Source organism: Thunnus thynnus, chromosome 18 (genome assembly GCF_963924715.1).
Source record: "Thunnus thynnus chromosome 18, fThuThy2.1, whole genome shotgun sequence".
Classification (NCBI taxonomy): domain Eukaryota; kingdom Metazoa; phylum Chordata; class Actinopteri; order Scombriformes; family Scombridae; genus Thunnus; species Thunnus thynnus.
This window is the reverse complement of record NC_089534.1, coordinates 23,441,782-23,461,684: the sequence shown is the minus strand read 5'-3', so window position 1 is coordinate 23,461,684 and position 19,903 is coordinate 23,441,782. Positions and strand designations below refer to the sequence as shown.

General features: G+C 38.0%; 1 protein-coding gene across 1 annotated transcript in view; it reads right to left on the bottom strand.

The window, feature by feature from the left end:
- nudt14 (nudix (nucleoside diphosphate linked moiety X)-type motif 14) overlaps positions 1 to 11,245 on the bottom strand; it is a 32,458-nt gene extending 21,213 nt beyond the window's left edge. Inside the window, exon 1 of the mRNA XM_067572205.1 lies at positions 11,025 to 11,245. Within this exon, the coding sequence (XP_067428306.1) occupies positions 11,025 to 11,105 (81 nt within the window). The 5' untranslated portion in view covers positions 11,106 to 11,245. The remainder of the gene's footprint in view (positions 1 to 11,024) is intronic.
- Between the last annotated feature and the right edge of the window lie 8,658 nt (positions 11,246 to 19,903).

Below are 19,903 nucleotides of genomic sequence, written 5' to 3'. Positions count from 1 at the left end.
TGTGAAATGAGAAGTCTGTGCAGGTTTAGTTACAGTATTAATATTGTGCCATCTTTATGGACTGTGAAAGATATTATGTCAGGTATTTGTTTACTGAGCTGAAAACACACACTGAGACGGGCCAACACGCATTAATTTGAAAAATACTCAATAACTGAAAAACAATTATTACATTGCAGCCCCATAAATGATTATATTTTTCATTCTGGGATGCACAATGTGATGTATGTCAGCGGTTCCCAACTGGTCTAGCCTCAGGGTCTAGATTTTCTCTCAGCCATCAGGTCACAGTCCACATATTGCCTAACTCAGTATATTTCCATGCATCCATTCCACCGTCAATGGATTCAAACTCACAGCCTTCTTGTTGTGAGGAGACAGGGCTAACCACTGCTGCCCACAAAATGAGGCGTAAAGCTCAATAATTTGCATTGCAGCAAGAGAGTGCAATTAGGGTTTTAAACTAAACAAATAAAAACAACACTACAATTATTACAACAGTAGTTACAACTAATTCAGTCTTATTCACCAGCACATAAACAGATAAACGATACAAAGAACAGGGCAATACAACAGCTGCGTGGCTGATAATTATAAGTTGTTTTCAAGCTAGATTTCAAACCAGACTTCATAACATAAGACAGATTTCTTTCCTTCTTTTTTGTGTTCAGTGTTAGTAAAACCGAACTGAATATATTGTGTGTAAGAAAGACCGCTACAGTCAACGATCGTGCGAGCCGAGGGTCACATGACCCACAAAGCTGGCATCAATAGGTTACTTGTACTAAGTTGCATGTTGCAACGCTGCCGCTGACTTGGAAGTGAGAAATGGTACTTTAAAATAAAATGTTGTCCCAGATATTCGATACATTTCCAAGTATTTCTTGCTGACCAAAATGCTCACGACTCACCCGGAATGAACCGCTTTTGGACAGCAACCCACCAGTTGGGAACCACTGATGTATGTGTCAGATAAAATTTAGAGAAAGCAATGTACTCTGTCCAGAACTTGAACTGTGTCTTGTAGGAACACTGAACCAGATGAAAAACGATGACCTGAAGGCAGAGGTGATACCCTTTCATCTGTGCTCTTGCTTCAGCTATTAGTGAAGCGTTGTCAAAACTCCTCACTGTGGAGTCATGAGAGACGCTCTGCCTGCTGCAGACAGTCTACTGTTGTAATTACTCCCATGTCAACAAAGTGTGCGAGTGTCTTACACGCCATCATTCCTCCTTGAGGCCAAGCCAGCCACACCCCTCTCACTTTTCCTCAGTGAAAGCTAAACTACTGCGAAGGCGTGTGTCATAAATCATTTGTCCTGACTGAGGCGGGGATGCACTTCTCGTGGCTTTCTGCTTTGTAAAGAGTGCTTATTGAATAATGGATGAGACAGAGCATTTTTCCTGTCAATGTGCCTTTTAAAGGCAAATTATAGGGTATTTGTGTAAGTGAATTATTAGATAAATACTAGGGCTATGCTGCTCTTGATCCCAATCTTTATGGTTGCTTTTGATGAATGTTTTGTCTGTCAAAATAACAAACTAAGCAGATATCATAAACTGTTCTCAGATATATAAAAACACTGACCAAAATACAATACCCAAAAAAAATACTTAGAATGATAAACTCCTGATTATACCATTCAGAAGCACTTGAAAATGTCCTCCAAGCTATGTGATGAACACACAGCTGTCATCTTGATGCCTGAATAACTAGGTTACCTTACAGTAGTATAGGGCAGCAACTAACGGTTACATTTATTATCAACTCATCTGACGATTATTTTCTCAATTTATCAATTTATTGTTTCCCAAAGATCAAGGTGACATCCTCAAAATTTCCTGATAGACAGTCCAAACCCAAAAGATATTCAATTTACTATTACAGACGACTAAAAAAACAGAAAATACTCATTTGACGATCTATTGCCAGAGAATTTGGGCATTTTTTTCTTAAAAAATGACACAAACTGAGTAATTCACTATCAAAACAGTTGACTTTTGACTAATAGAATAGTTCATAAAGCTCTCCACCCACTCTAAAACATCTAAATTCCTCAACTTTACTGCCACATGGTCTGTTCCAACTTCAGTGTTTCCTCTATATTCATTCAGCAGCTGCTAAAATTTCACACGATCATTAATATCAATGTACTATTAATGATTATCACTCTAACACTGTGTAAACACGATAACACCCGATGTTATTGTAGATTTGTTTTGAGTCATCCTCCCACTACTCATTCTTCAAAGGACATCTATGTGAAAGGTACTGTTATAAGAGTAGTGTAGCTCCATTAAGGAATAGGGCAGTGCATAATGTGTGTGTGTGTGTGTGGTTGAGTGAGCGGCAGAAAAGTGACGGTGAATGTGAGCGGAGCAGAGGAAAAGGTTAGCAGTAAGTTGTCAGTTTGGCAGTAAATGTACAGTACAGGCTACAGTGTGTCAGATAGTAAATGCTGCAGCTTCTCAAGACCAAGAAAAGTCTTGTCCATTGTTTCCCCTACAGTTGGAAAAGTGAAGGGGGTTAGCCCCAAGTTAGCAACAATGGGCTAGCCTAACCTTTTCTTATGAAACCCAATGTACTCACAAGTGCACAGGAGACAGGGAATTAAAATGTATTTAAAGTTACATTAAGCCTAGTCCACTACCAACTTGATGTTGTATTCCTGAACTGTAACAAAGATCTTATTACCGGCTATCTCGTACACATGTCATACATGGTCAAAACAGTCATTTAATGCCCATTAAAAGTATCTAACAATACTATCAACTGTTGCAAATAAAAAACTACATATGTTCCTGCATTCCAGTCTACAAAGTCCACCTATTATACTCATCGAAATACACTTCACTGTACATAAGCTACACATAAACTGCTGCGTGAACTTAATGTTTGAATGTATATAATATGTGATTACAACATTTAATTTACCAAATACCAACATGCACCTGACTGGCTCTTACAACAGAGTTTCAGAGTGATGCCAGGGAGAGGAAACATCATCTTTCCAACAGGGAGTTACAGGATTCAGAAAATGTGGTTTAATATTGAAAAACACCAGCACCAACAATACCAGTAATATCATCTAGAGACAAGAGAGACACAACAGCTGGACATAGCAGAAGAGTTCTGTCAGGACTGGGCCCTGGCAGTAAATATGAAAAATCATCATGTCATGATTTTTCAAAAACGCCCCAGATGTCAAGAGAACAAATACCAGTTGACCATAAATAATCATATCATTGAACATAGATGAGTTATATCTACCTCAGTTAGACCATAAAAGCATCAGGGAGTTGCAACATGGCAGTGAATGCACTAAAGGAAAAACTCAAACAACTCTAAATGCAATTAAGAGAAAATGTTATAAAAATTGTATATATTCCAATTAAAATCTGGCTTAAAATATTTGATAGTGTCATTGTGCAGTATGGTAGTGAAGTATGGGGTCCACTCATTCATAATAGCTATGAATAAACAACAACAGTCTTTACATACAGAATTCTGCAGATACATTTTACACATACACAGAAAAACACCAACAAATGCATGTAGAGCAGAATTAGGCAGGTACCCACTGATAATTAACATTCAAAAGAGAGCATTCCAATTTTTTAATCACCTTAAATCCAGTCCCCTAGACACCCTCCATCCCAAAGCCCTCAAAACCCAAGAGCTGAGCCCAGAAAAGAGTCCCCTATGTCAGCTGGTGCTGAGACTAAATCCCCCCCCTCTCAGACACACTCTGACCAGTCTCACACCAACACTGCTTTCCAAACACCAATCGGAGTTAACCAAATTATAACACGATGTAAAGAAACCTATTTGGAACATTGGACACTGAACTAAAAGCCAAAGTAGATTAGACTGTTATCTGGTCATAAAAGGAGATTATGAATTAGCAAGATATCTCTGTACTGTCAGATAGAAAGCAGAGACAGATCATAATCAAGTACAGGCTCACTGACCAAAAACTGGCGACTGGCAATCAAAAAGACAACACTAAAAATCATGGCAACCCAAAAAAACCCCAGAAAATATGGTCACTGTTCGACGGGTGAGGCTGAGACTACAATGTAAAACATTCAATGAAATAAGGTACATTTAGTTTAACAATTTCAACTATAAAATTTAAGATTTCAAAGAGTTTAATGACCTCTCAAATTTAAAAATACTCCTAGTGGAAGGAGACAGGGCATATCCTGCTGCCCAATATGTATTAACATGTCACGACCTGAGGGGCAGTGAATGACCTAGACACACACACACACACACACACACACACACACAACACATATAATTAATATATATGAATCTTACTATAACTAACATATATATCAATATTAATGTTGTGTTAATGTTCATATTATTATTATTTTGTTGTATTTTGATGCTTTGGCAACACTGTTCTCTAAACGTTCATGCCAATAAAGCCCATTGAATTGAATTGACTGATAGCAAATAATTATGTTTTAGTCTATTTACAGTAATCATATCAAAATTTCACAATTAATTTTGACTTTGATTGATGTTTAAAAGGCTGTAAAGATGACATGTTTGCCCTCCAGCGACCACATGTGAGGTGAAACTACTCATCATGAATGTGTCACCAAACACACACACATACACGCACACAAACACATATTCCCTCTCTGGTATCCTGTCACCACTCACAGATGGTGGGGTTCCCCTCATTACTCAGCCCACTTGCTGAGAGAAGTGGGGCGGGGACGGCTTGAATGGCCCAGGGGAGACGAGAGAATCATGGCCGACATGGATTACGACAGAGAGATTAGCCCATGGAGAGAGAGAGACAGAGAGAGAGAGAGAATAGCAGGGACAGGCTACACAGGACCTTGAAATTAATGTGGTCCCTCTGGCTTTGGGCGTCAGAAATGACAGGCTCCTGTGTGAATGGCTATTGTAGAGAGGGGTGTATGGGCTTGATCTTTTAGGTGCTTAAAGTCTAATAACCATCGCTACCGCTGTAACGCAATCACGTCACGCCCACCGCAGAGTCTAGCTGATCACCGGGGTCTAGACAATTACGTGTTCACAACATCGGATCTTCTTTTTCAATGGATGAAGTAGTGATGTAAAACTGACTCCTACACAGATTGTTGCATTATGGGGTGTTTGTTGCCTTGGTGTTGCTAGGCTAACGAGTGTCTTAAAGTCTGTTTATAGTGAGTGTGTTAGTCAATCAGCGCGTGTAACTCGTGTAACGTGTTTTTCTGCCATGAAGAAAATAAATTCATGATGAGCGAGAATGAGTTCAAAGTGTCTTCCAACATTTCTACTGCGGAAACAGAACATGTCAAGCTGCCAAATACCACTGTGACAAACAGGCAGTCTTATAAATGCTAACTGCTGGAGAAAATCACTTTTAACTGCTTCTAAGAGCCTGGCCACAGAGTGTGAGTATGTAACTATACTGTGACGTTATTTTCAAAAAGTATTTTTCCAAAAACATGTGTTGGAAAAGGTGGGGTCGTCTTGTAATGAGGGTCGCCTTAGATACAGTATTTAGGAACCTATTATTTTATAACATCTGAGGTTTTAATTTTTTTTTTTTTTAATGCAGTTACCGCAACGGTTTGAATGGAAAAAAAAAAATCAATATGCGGCAGCTCTAACCATCACAAACACACACCTCCTGCACCGACTACACTATCAAGCCGGCAGCTGCAGCTAAAAAAGAAAAGAAAAATCAACCACTGTCCACAAATACTCTTTGCATCTCACATGTTTTTGCTTTGCTTTTTCTGGATTTAGCTTCAGTCTGTCTTCTCACCAGCCTCAACAAAGGCAGCAAGGCTATTACACACACATTACAACCCTTGAACTACTGATCGGCAAAGCTTAAAGAACAAAGGAATCACATTTTCACCAATGTACGTTAATTAACAGCCACACCTGCATAAACTGATCAACCGGTAATGAGGAATTACAGCATCAGCGGCATTAAAACAGCCTGACAAGTGGGCCCTTATCCACAAGGACACACTTTTTAAGTACACACTCATGTGACTGTGTCCTCCAGTGAAGTCCACATGAAGGCATGTAAACCTCAAATCACATCAAGTCATTTTACATGTTCATGTCCCTCTAACGCAAACTGACCGAGATATCGCTGACTACTTTGGAAGACTTGATCGCAGCCTGTTTTCTGTTTTAACCTCTGTTAACCACAATTGCACACAAAATGCTTTTTAATGGTATGGTCAGTGGAATATAGGTGAGGTAAATGCAACAAATTAAGGCTGTTGTAGTGCTGAAACACTAATTGATAAGTCTACAGCTGCAACCATTAGTCAATTAATCAATTACTCGATCAACAGAAAATTAATCGGCAAGTATTTTGATAATCGAATAATCATTTTGGTCATTTTTAAAGCAAATGCCCAAAATTTGCTGTTTTTACTTCTCAAATGTGATGGTTTAATGCTTTTCTTTGTCATAGGTGATAGTAAACTGAAGAAAACGTCTTTGGGTTTTGAACTGTTGGTCAGACAAAAGAAGACGTCTCTGGGAAACTGTAATGTTCATTTCTCACTGTGAAGACTAAACCATTAATGCCTTAATCAAGAAAATAATTGCCAGATTCATTGATAATGAAAATAATTGTTAGTTCCAGCGCTAGATAAGTCGATTGACAGAAAATTCATTAACAACAGTTTTGATAATCTATGATTTGTGGAAATTATGCCAAACTTTGATTGGTTCCAGCTTCCTGGTTTTGATTTTCTCAGTTTTTTATGTCATTGTAAATTGAATAATTTGGGATTTTTGGACTGCTGGGTGGACAAAAGATTTGGGCTATGTAAAAATTTTAATGTTCATTTTTCACTAATTAGACTAATAAGTATAAAATGTCTCTTATTCCTCGTATTTAAAAGTGTTGTCGTTTGTTGATGCCATGTCTTAATGTCTGCCTCCATCAACTGTCTTCATGTTGTTTTTGATGTTGTGTGGGGAAGCCAAAGACTAATTCCCACATTGCGGACGATTAAGTTACTAACTAACAAAATCATTAATAAATTAATTGATGAAAGAATTGACAGATTTATCGATAATAATCATTAGTTGCAGATCTAGCTGAAATAAGTATTGCCATGCTACTAAGAAGGTCTTCAATAACATGTATCATGATGGAAAACTAATTTAAAATGCTATATAAAATAATCAAATGGAAATTTGATGCAATGCACTGTGTTCCATTGTTATTTATTACTTTTCCCAGATAAATCTAAAGCTTCAACAACAAATGTTATTCTTTTTGAATCACAATTTGCTTGCAATCATTAATTTATGTTTTGTAGAATTTTGTAAAATTAAAAATGCTTTTCCACTTATAGTTAATAAATGGTCGGACTGAATGATGACCCTGCTCTAAATCATAGTTTTAAAAAATGAAGACAATCCTCTCTCCCCCTCCAGGACATACAAAAATTCATACACATAAGGGTCATTTGTGTTTTAAGATCATAATGGATCTCATGTTCATTGAAGGAGTGAGGGGCGACGGGCTGTAAGCTATACAAGATGAATAATTCTAGATGAATAATTCAAATCATTATAATGAATAAACGGAAGGCAATTAGCCTGCTTTAAGTAGCAACTCGTGATTCAACATAAGCACGAGGCAACAAAGATAAGAGGGGTTTCCCTGAGTCAACAAGGCACAATCACCTGCTTTGTAGAGAGGCGAGGGAGAGGAGACAAAACACCAATAAACACTAATGATGAAGAGAGCCTCTCAGGCGTGACATTACCTACTTTTAGAGTGTGTTTCTGTGAGTGTATTTTTGTCAGTGACCACAGCGAGGCTGCAGATGTGCGGTGGAGCATAAAAGGTTCGGGGAAGAGATGCTCTCTCAGTGTGATCGAAAAAGCCTTTGTGGGGAGTCACTGAACAGCCCATCCTGATCTGCTGAGGAGAGGATGACGAGGATGAAAGGGAGGACAGTCCACCACCATCATCTCTTTTGTTGTCCATCTGCTGTCTTAGCCGTTCCGCCAGTCTCTTGACAAGCTTAACCCCCCCCCCCCCCCCCCCCCCTTCTCCTGTCACAGGTGTGAACCCCAAATGGTAAAAAAAAAAAAAAATCCTCACTGAGCTCCTCTCATCACATGTGCCATAATTGAGCTTCTAAATTGAAGGCACAACTACAAAAGGCCACCTCAAAATCATATAGCAGTTGCAGTTTCTTTATGTTTTGTCATCTTTTATATAAATATAAAAATCTTGATATAGATGTAAATCTCTTTTCCATTCTGAGGTCTGAGCAATCATTTGTTTCAAACACAGAGCGGACAAAATAGTCTTTCTTGCATTACTAATGACATGGACCAGCCTTCATTAATAAGACTAGTAGCTTAAATCTCTTGTCATCTTCAATGGAAGTAGAAAGGACATCGGTGTATTTTCAGGTTTTTACATTTCCTCTATATCACTGTCCTTATTCAGGTTTTAGACATCAGAAGCCAGCGCCATCACTGAGTAATAGAAACTACACAAATATTTTTAAACCTAAAAATAAATTCATCTGGACTGCTGCCTGTGTTTGGGTAGAGAAGCATATCTCACTTTACTGGAGACCATCAGGACACACAGTCAGCACATTTCACTTTCTTTTAGTTGGAAGAAAGAAAAAAAAAATTTTTTAATGAGGAACCTATAAAACACAGATAAATTAACTAGAGCTGCGAGGATTAGTTGATAATCGGCAACAATTTTGATAATCAAATCATCATTTTAGCCATTTTCTAAGCAAAAATGCTCAAACTTGCTGGTTTCAGCTTTTCAAATGTGATGATTTGAAGCTTTTCTGGATCATAAATGATCGTAAAAGTAAATCTCTTTAGATTTGGACAGTTGATCAGACAAAACAAGACATTTGAAGATGTCATCATAAGCTCTAAAATAAAAAAAATCATAACAGGCATTTTTCACCATTTTAAAGACAAAACAGTTTACCGAGAAAATAATCAGCAGATTAATCGATAATTTAAAATATTCGTAAAATGCAGCTCTTAAATCAGCTGCAGCAATACTGATTTAGATTCTTGTATCAGGATCATCATTCAATTTTCAATAATGAGCATTTATTGTGAAACACTGAGCCAGTTAATATGAGATTTACATTCATGTACAGTTTAGGAGATTTCACTCATCCACTCTGCCTGCCCTGTTTGCCATGTCAACCTGGATGAGCAGCTAAAAATGGGTAGATGAATGGATGGAGAGCGACTATACCTGCACCCACAAGCCCTGTACAATACACCTATAATGCTGGAGTAAATCCATGCAGTGCCGAAGGATTACTAAATCTGAACAGTGAGCACTGCACCAACATCAGAGATGTTTCACATTAGAAAATCTGTTTTTGGCTTGAATGAGTCAGAAGCAGTCATAATTAACTAGGGTTGGGAGATATGACTGTATAAATGTATTAGAGGTCAGAGATTTTTACATGTTTTCATACCTAGTAGTAATATCTCTGAGTGTAATAGGACATGGTGAGCAACACTGTAAATCAATGAGTAAGACTGCTTTATAGCAATACAGGAATTTGATATTATTGCATCAGTGTAATGAAGTGCTGATGTTTATTTTCTCGATTAGTTGATTAGATGTCAGAAAATCTTAAAAACTGTTGATGACTGTTTCCCAATGAGAAGATAATCAGTTTACTGTCATAGAGGGCTTAAGAAACCAGAAAATATTCACATTTGAGAAGCCGGAATCAAAGAAGTATTAATTGATTATAAAAAATAATTGCTGATTAATTTTCTGTCAATCAACAAATCGATTCATTGACTAATCGTTGTAGCTCTGATGATTACATTTTAATAATTTGACTACCATGTAAAAATCTGCAAATGTGGTCATCTGCAGTGCACATTTCCCTACAAAGTTTAATGTCACATCTTGAACCTGTACTTTATTATAGTGTGATAAAACAGATATTTAAGAGTATGTAAACCTCAAGACATTTAAAGTCCCCTTCCACTCAAAAGTACGTTTTTCTTCTTTTTCCATTCTTTTGAATGTTTGAGCTTCACTGTGCAGAATGATGTATGTGAAGAGTTTAATACTAGAAGTCTGTTTTCACATTCATCTGCTGAAAGTGGAAAGTTTCTCTGTACTCATTTTAAGAGGTGGGCTTACGAACATGATTTGTGACATCACAACTAGTTTGGATCCAATCCTGGTCCAATATTAAACTTACACAAGTGTGATGTAGAAACTTGAAGCCTCCACTGCACATACACTAAGAACAGACTTTACAGTGAAGTAGGAGACATTTAAACAAATTAAATATATTTGCATATTCAGAGATTCTGAATTTTTTAATGAGGGAGGAGTAGATGTCATTTTAAGGATTTTAACAAGATAATTGAACTTTTTTTGTGGAAAACCATATCAGACACAAATCATTATTCAAAGTAGGGTATTTTATATACATCTTAAACAAGTCTGGAGGAGGTCTTTAAACAAGTGAGGCTGTACAGTGTCCCTTGTATAAATCAGTGTAAACTGTGAAGACCCCTGACCTACAGACTCCTTACACACCAGACTGCATTTACAGATGAGTCAGTTTAACAGTTAAGATCAACAAGTCTCACCTGACCCGCTATTCAGACGGGAAACTGCTTTTCTTGCCAACTCATTATATAAACCTCCTTACACTAATGTAAAGCATGTGCTAACGGTGATGCTCAACCCCCCCAAAAAAACCCTCTGCAGCAGCAAGCTACCGTTAGCATGTTAGCCTATAGCTGTCTCTGAGCTGCCAGGTTTCACAGAAAACACAACAGCAACTGTAAACCGACTGTATGTGAAAACACACCAAACACAAAGTCATTGTGATTAAAGCAACGCCAATTGTTGCTACCAACGTCTGTGTTTGAGGTCAGCTTAGCCTTCATGTTATGCTAGCCTGCTAGCTGCCAAATGAATGGGGGGTTGGGCTAGCCCTCAGCATACAACAGCCGTTACACAGAAACAACTCACCTGGTTGTAGTGCACCCTGAACGGCTTCAGATAGTCGGATTCTGTGCACGGAACGACTTCAATGTTGTTAATCTCTTCCATAGTTCAGAGCTGGAGCGGGCTGGTGGCTCACCGATGTCTTGTCTGTCACCGCACACAAACTGACAGTGAAGGAATGTCTACGGAAGCCTGCAGAGGACATGAGACTGTCAGGGTAGCACAAGAGTTGGAAGGGAACAACGTCAAGGATGGTCGATAAAACATGAAAAAATACAAGCATTTTATGGACCAGTAGCACTAATAGTAATGACTGCTTAAAATGGTTGTTTTATTTATTTATGTTTTTATTTCCATGTGTGAAAATCAATATGTGCACATTACATTAAAAAAAAAAAAACCCAAACATGTTTACACAATCCTGCAGTTAAAATAAAACAGTTTACATTCTGACAAATAGTCAAATAAGAGATCAGAAAACATAAATGAATGAAAGGGATAAAGAAACTGAACAGGAAAATTAAGAGAAAAAAAGAAAAAAGGTAACAGTGAGGGGTGGGAGCTGTGGATGTAGGAAACAGCAGGTGGAGTTGAGGGAGGATGTGTTAGGGTTGTTGTCCAAAGTGTTTGCCTAAAATATGGGTTGTAAAGTTGTGCAGTCTACCAGACTTTTGTGACCTTATTCATCATAAGGTAGCAGTGACTTTTTCCAGGTTTGAATGGTCTGACAGCTGATTGAGCCATTGTTGTATTGTTATTTTAGTCCTGTCTTTCCAGTGCAGTTACATGACTTTTTTTTTTGCTAGAGTTAATGAAATGAGGAGAACGCTATTGAAAAGTGGGTTGATGTTAATAGTGAAGAGATCACCAAGCAAGCATCAGGAGGGAGACACTGGAATGCTGAGATGCAGAATGTATTTGTATTTATGTATTTACTGGGACCATGTAGGACTGGGACCATGAGATGAAATTTAGAGTCAGTGGTTACAGAGCTGAGTAGTTTTTAGCAGATGTTTTAATTGGTTTTGAATGTACTGATGGAACTGCTGCTCTTCATATCATCAGGTAGGACATTCCACTGAGTTGTGTCTTTCACAGAGAATGCTGACTGCCCAAATGTAGTGCGACAAAATGGTCTGGTACAATCTTGTATAGAGGATATTCTGGAGGATCTAATAACTTACGGAGTGAGTGTACTCATAGCCACATAGTGGAGGAGGGGCCAAGCTATTTAAAATTTTATAAACTAGGCACAAATTTGAGAATAATCTAAAATTCTCAAAGTTCAGTAAATTCTATTTCTCCATATCTACAGTGATGGAAATGCATTGGCTTTTTGTCCAGAGTTTTTAGACTTTGTTTATATAAGGACTCAAGAGGTTTTATGGCTGTTTCTCCAGCCTGCCCCCAACATGTGGTGCAATAAGACATATGGGAAAGAATCATAACATGCATAAATATCTTGGCTGCAAGAAAGACAGTTTCTAATATGTCTAAAATTTGCTAAGTTATACTTCATGGTTTTAACCATTTTTTTTAACATGCTTCTTAAAGTTCAAATTTGGATCCAGTGTCACACCAAGATATTTAAAATCAGTGACTATGTCAATCCTTTCACCTTTGATGAGAATATCAGTGTTAGGAGGTTGTACCATGGTTTGAGAGAAAAACATACCCTCTGTCTTGTTTACATTTAGACTCAGACATGATTGATCAAGTCAATGAGTGATCCTTTCCAATGCAATTGTTAGCTTAGCAGCAGCTAACTGGGCTGTTTTTGCATGTGTGTACACAATGGTGTCATCTGCATACATTTGTAGTTCGACATCATGACACTGTTGGAGGGAGATCATTTATATGTAGGCTAAATAACAGGGGACCTAACACTGACCCTTGTGGAACACCCATTGTGCACTTTATGTTACTGGACAGTGTGTCCCAAACTTTAACACATTGTATCCTATTAGATAAATATGAAGACATCCATGCCTGTGCTCTAGATGAGAAGTTAAATTTAGAGAGTTTCGATATTATAACATCATGATTGACTGTGTCGAATGCTTTATGCAGATCTATAATTACAGCACCAATTACTCCTCCTTTATCAAGTCTTGATTTAATTTGCTCTATTGAGTGCAAGGTAGCAGTTTCAGTTGAATGATTTGCTCTAAAGCCGAATTGCATACAATATAGACCAAAAGTGCTTGTATTAAGAAATGTTGTCAGTTGTTCAATGGCAATTTTCTTGTTTCACAGCTGCTTAATGAAACTAGACTAATAAAACTGTATGTGTGTGCAAAGCCAGAAAGCGGAATAGAAATTGTCAGTTGAGCTGTTTGGGCACATGTATCTGAGTCAAAATGGTTGTTTTAAGTAATAATTGATTACGATTCAGTCAATTACAGTCACTGGTTACTCTGGGTTTAAAGCTTTGCTGCAGGAACTCTAACTGTTTAAAACTGTTGTTTAATAATGAATTAATAATTAACTGTTTATTTGAGTTGAGTTGGACTCCAGTAAAATTAATCATATTAAGCATGTTGGCCAACATAACAATTTTGTTAAAAATAAACATGAATACATTTTAAAAATAACCAATTATTTAAAAAAAAACAACCTGGGAAAATAAATTGATCTAATTTCACTTCAGTTTATTTATAAAAATAGACTTGTAATTTTTTGTATCATCAGAGGCTGTCTCAACAAAGATCTTGCACACCATAAAGTCTTACTGAGAGGTCCAAAACTCCTGACTGAAGGAACCAAAGAATCCCACACAGAAATAAAGAGAAAAAGAAACAAAGAAACAAAGAAACAAAGAAAGAAAAATACAAGATCCGCTAACTAGGTATTTGTGAAGCTTTTAATTGCACAGTTTTAGAACTCCCCAAATTTTCCAGTTTTAGTGAAATGTAAGCAGATCAAGTCTAGTGAAAAATCTTAAATGGTACAAAGATAAATGATAAACTGCCAGAGGTAAGAAAAAAAAAGAAAAAAAGTTTAACTTACCAAAAACTGCAAAATAATTAATAATTAAATAATAAAAAGTTAATAAGTAACAACTCATACCCAGCTAACATATAACATTCCCATAACATTCCTGGAAGGTTCCTTCCAGGTTTCTAGTTGGTAACCCTCCCACAACGTTCTAAGAGTGTTCTGCAAATGTTTTTGTTCAACATAACATTGCCAAAACATTCTAATAACCACACGAAGTTGAACGTTTTTTGGACTGCTTTATAGATCCAGGGCTAAGTTGAAGCTAACTCTGGGGATATCCCCGTCAATATAATTGGGTAATATAATTGGGAATACAAAACTAGGAAACTTGGCTTGGTTGTTGAAGAGGTGAAGCATTTATTTTCATAGTGAACATTCTGTTACATTCATTGCAGTGCTAACTCTTAGAGCATGATATCACGTAGTTCGCCTTCAGATGCATATTTAAAACCTTTTTACAGGATTCTTGTTTTGAAACAAATCACCTCAATTACCTGAGTCAGCCACAGCTGATAAAATCTGCTAGCAACATTTATTAATTCAGTGGACAAAAATCCATGGTCATCAGCTAAATGAAAAGCTGCTTTTGTCCACTTCTGTGTGAAATTGAAGACCCATTGTTTCAAAACTAACTAAGAATCCAGATTGATAAATCTGCCACTGTTATTGTAAACTGCATGTGCTGTGCTAGAAGGAAGTTTTGACAGACATAGCAACAGTAACTAGGGGGGAAAGACAACAGGCAGCAATAGTTCCATCATACATGTATGATGTCATAACATCAAAGGAACAGATTCATTACACGTGTATGATGTCATCACCAGGTTACTTGCAAATATCAAGGGGATAGCTCCATTTCGTGTGTATGATCTTGTCAGTACATCCGTGTATACGGCAGCTGTGATTAGAGTTCTGTCAATTGAGACATTTCATTTCAGTAGGAAATCCACAACTGTGAAACAGACTGCGATGGCTTCAAGACTACATTCAGCAGTCCTGGGATCTTACAACTGGACCCGGGACCTGATTTCCAACATTTACAGTGGGACAGAAAGGATGAACCTGGTGGAACAGGTTGAAGAGCTAAAGACTCAGCTCCAAATGGCAAATGAACACAATATCTCTCAGGAGAAGAAGGTTACTGACCTCTGCACCAGCCTGGCCTCAGAAGTGGAAGAAAACAAGACTCTCTGGGACCAGATTGAGTATTTAACCAATGAACTCCATAAAGAGAGAGACTGGAGACAGCAGCAGACTAGACTATGCCAGACAGAGAGGGCCAAAGCTGGCCAGGAGTACACCCAGAAGATCCAGCTCACAAAAAAACTGGAGGAATCTGAAAAAGAGTTGGCCCAGCAGAAGAGCAAGGAAGCACTGTTGGTGCTTAAAGAGAAGCAGCTGAGGGCAGAGTTTGACACGCTCACTGCTTCCTACAATAAGCTCTGTGAGGACTATTCTGATGTCTACAATACATTCAGCTACTTCACAGCAGAAAAAGAAAAAAGTCTCTCGCTTCAGCAGCACCTTGAGGCACAGATTGCTGACAATGCAAACAAAGCATCAGAATACAAGACGCAGTTTCAGAGGATGAAGTTAAAGCAGAAAGCTCTGTATCTTAAAATGGAGCACGTGACAACAGTTGCTGCTGAGAAGGAGAGGAGCCTTTGTGAGGAGTTGGAGGACCTGAAAATTCAACTCCACCAAGAGACCTCAACAAACCTTGAGCTTGTTGCCAAGCTCAAGGCTGAGGAAGAGGAAAAACAGGCCCTCCAAAAACAGATCATCCTAATCATTAAAGACATGAAGGACAGGACAAGTGAGCAGAGGGAGAAATCCCCTGCTGTTTCACAGGACACAGTGGAAGAGGAGTCCACCACTGTGGTACAGGACACCGAACTTGTGGATGAGGAGTCCACCGCTGCGGTACGGGACTCCGAACTTGTGGACGAGGAGTCCACCGCTGCGGTGCGGGACTCCGAACTTGTGGATGAGGAGTCCACCGCTGCGGTACGGGACTCCGAACTTGTGGACGAGGAGTCCACCGCTGCGGTGCGGGACTCCGAACTTGTGGACGAGGAGTCCACCGCTGCAATACGGGACTCCGAACTTGTGGACGAGGAGTCCACCGCTGCGGTGCGGGACTCCGAACTTGTGGACGAGGAGTCCACCGCTGCAATACGGGACTCCGAACTTGTGGAAGAGGAGTCCACCGCTGCGGTATGGGACTCCGAACTTGTGGACGAGGAGTCCACCGCTGCAATACGGGACTCCGAACTTGTGGAAGAGGAGTCCACCGCTGCGGTATGGGACTCCGAACTTGTGGACGAGGAGTCCACCGCTGCAATACGGGACTCCGAACTTGTGGAAGAGGAGTCCACCACTGTGATACTGGACTGTGAACTTGTAGAAGAGGAGTCTACCACTGTGGTTCTGGATTCAGAACTCCAGGGACAAGCTGGCATCAGTCAGAGAGCTGCCGAGAACATCAAAAGGCCTTCTTTCTGGAAAAGATTCCGTCACTTCCTTGGTTTAAGGAAGAGAAAGAAGAAGATGCCAAAGGAAGATTCCACATCCGTCACTGAGTTCAACACCTGAGTGCTGGTGCTCAGGGCTTGGAGCTCATTATCAGTGGAATGCTGAACTTAAAATTTAACTTACAACCTTTAAAAAAACCTTTTAAAAAAAAACCTAAAAAATTTTTTTAGAAAAAACCTAAAAAAAAAAAAAAACCTTTAAAAAAAACCTAAAAAAAAAAAAAAAACCTAAAAAGGCTTTTAAAAAAAGCTTAAAAAAAAAATTAAAAAAATAAAATATTTCAAAATATATATTCTGCCTTTATTGTTGTATCTTATATTTGTTACAGGTTATTGTTTAGTTTTACGGCAGCTGTTATGGTCACAAGCTGTCATTAGTTCTATCAATTGGTTGCCCACTGTCAGGAAGGCGGATCTTGTACGAGCCTGATACTAACAAAGCAGGGTATCATTTTTTCATGTTTGCATTAAGTTTTCATCTGGCATTTTAACTCTTTTGAGCACAACACAAAACTACAATTTTAGTCCCACTATTGACAAGGCTCTTAGAAACTCAATTGTCAGGATGTAAATCAGTTCAATTTAACACTTGGATATTGTAAGGTTTAATGAACATTGCTGGGTATAAGGGCCACTAACAGAGTTTTAGTCTTTTAATCTTAGATTAAGTCTGAAATTATTTTTGTTTATGGTCAGAGTAAGATTTGGCTTGGTTTAACCTTTGTTACTCTGAAACACTGCTCTGGTTGAGTCCACATATTACATTCTAGGAGCCCGTTTCACCAAAGTGAGCTGCGAGTGCAGCTTACACAAATGTAAATCACAAATGGTGGCAGCATCCCCTTTCACAAATGATTTTCATTTACAAACTGATGATAAATTTACGAATTCTACAAGACTCTCATATACTCATGGGTCACAAGTGTGGTGTTTGATTTCATTAATGAAGCATCTCAAAATTAACACAAAAAATTGGTGAAAAAGGCCTGTGGATGTTTATGAATCTACAAATACTAATACTATACTAAGTAAGGTCAAGAAAAGTAAGTCCAGAGTCAAGTCCCAAGTCAAGACCAACAAAAAACAAGTCACAACAGGTACTGTTAGTACAATGTCAATTCCAAATCAAGATCAAAAATCTCAAGTCCTTGACTTTATCCAGTCCTAAACAAGTCATTATGCATCCTTCACAAAACATATTGTCATTTTAAACATTCAAATAGTTACTTAAGTATAGTAAATTTACAGAAATAATAAACGCTTTTTAAAATGCAAATGTATTACTTTCAGATACATTTCATTACATTTAAAGGAAAGCGATCAGGTGTAGCTCCTTGTGGTATTCCTGTGACACAAGTACAGCCCTTTGTAATCTCTGAGCTGAACGTTCAGCAGTTCTTGACATTTCTTCCTAAAATGGGCAGTGGCAGCACTAGATCTGCTATTAAAAGGTGTCACTCATGTCCTGTCTTTCCAGTGCAGTTACATGACTTTTTTTTTTGCTAGAGTTAATGAAATGAGGAGAACGCTATTGAAAAGTGGGTTGATGTTAATAGTGAAGAGATCACCAAGCAAGCATCAGGAGGGAGACACTGGAATGCTGAGATGCAGAATGTATTTGTATTTATGTATTTACTGGGACCATGTAGGACTGGGACCATGAGATGAAATTTAGAGTCAGTGGTTACAGAGCTGAGTAGTTTTTAGCAGATGTTTTAATTGGTTTTGAATGTACTGATGGAACTGCTGCTCTTCATATCATCAGGTAGGACATTCCACTGAGTTGTGTCTTTCACAGAGAATGCTGACTGCCCAAATGTAGTGCGACAAAATGGTCTGGTACAATCTTGTATAGAGGATATTCTGGAGGATCTAATAACTTACGGAGTGAGTGTACTCATAGCCACATAGTGGAGGAGGGGCCAAACTATTTAAAATTTTATAAACTAGGCACAAATTTGAGAATAATCTAAAATTCTCAAAGTTCAGTAAATTCTATTTCTCCATATCTACAGTGATGGAAATGCATTGGCTTTTTGTCCAGAGTTTTTAGACTTTGTTTATATAAGGACTCAAGAGGTTTTATGGCTGTTTCTCCAGCCTGCCCCCAACATGTGGTGCAATAAGACATATGGGAAAGAATCATAACATGCATAAATATCTTGGCTGCAAGAAAGACAGTTTCTAATATGTCTAAAATTTGCTAAGTTATACTTCATGGTTTTAACCATTTTTTTTAACATGCTTCTTAAAGTTCAAATTTGGATCCAGTGTCACACCAAGATATTTAAAATCAGTGACTATGTCAATCCTTTCACCTTTGATGAGAATATCAGTGTTAGGAGGTTGTACCATGGTTTGAGAGAAAAACATACCCTCTGTCTTGTTTACATTTAGACTCAGACATGATTGATCAAGTCAATGAGTGATCCTTTCCAATGCAATTGTTAGCTTAGCAGCAGCTAACTGGGCTGTTTTTGCATGTGTGTACACAATGGTGTCATCTGCATACATTTGCAGTTCGACATCATGACACTGTTGGAGGGAGATCATTTATATGTAGGCTAAATAACAGGGGACCTAACACTGACCCTTGTGGAACACCCATTGTGCACTTTATGTTACTGGACAGTGTGTCCCAAACTTTAACACATTGTATCCTATTAGATAAATATGAAGACATCCATGCCTGTGCTCTAGATGAGAAGTTAAATTTAGAGAGTTTCGATATTATAACATCATGATTGACTGTGTCGAATGCTTTATGCAGATCTATAATTACAGCACCAATTACTCCTCCTTTATCAAGTCTTGATTTAATTTGCTCTATTGAGTGCAAGGTAGCAGTTTCAGTTGAATGATTTGCTCTAAAGCCGAATTGCATACAATATAGACCAAAAGTGCTTGTATTAAGAAATGTTGTCAGTTGTTCAATGGCAATTTTCTTGTTTCACAGCTGCTTAATGAAACTAGACTAATAAAACTGTATGTGTGTGCAAAGCCAGAAAGCGGAATAGAAATTGTCAGTTGAGCTGTTTGGGCACATGTATCTGAGTCAAAATGGTTGTTTTAAGTAATAATTGATTACGATTCAGTCAATTACAGTCACTGGTTACTCTGGGTTTAAAGCTTTGCTGCAGGAACTCTAACTGTTTAAAACTGTTGTTTAATAATGAATTAATAATTAACTGTTTATTTGAGTTGAGTTGGACTCCAGTAAAATTAATCATATTAAGCATGTTGGCCAACATAACAATTTTGTTAAAAATAAACATGAATACATTTTAAAAATAACCAATTATTTCAAAAAAACAACCTGGGAAAATAAATTGATCTAATTTCACTTCAGTTTATTTATAAAAATAGACT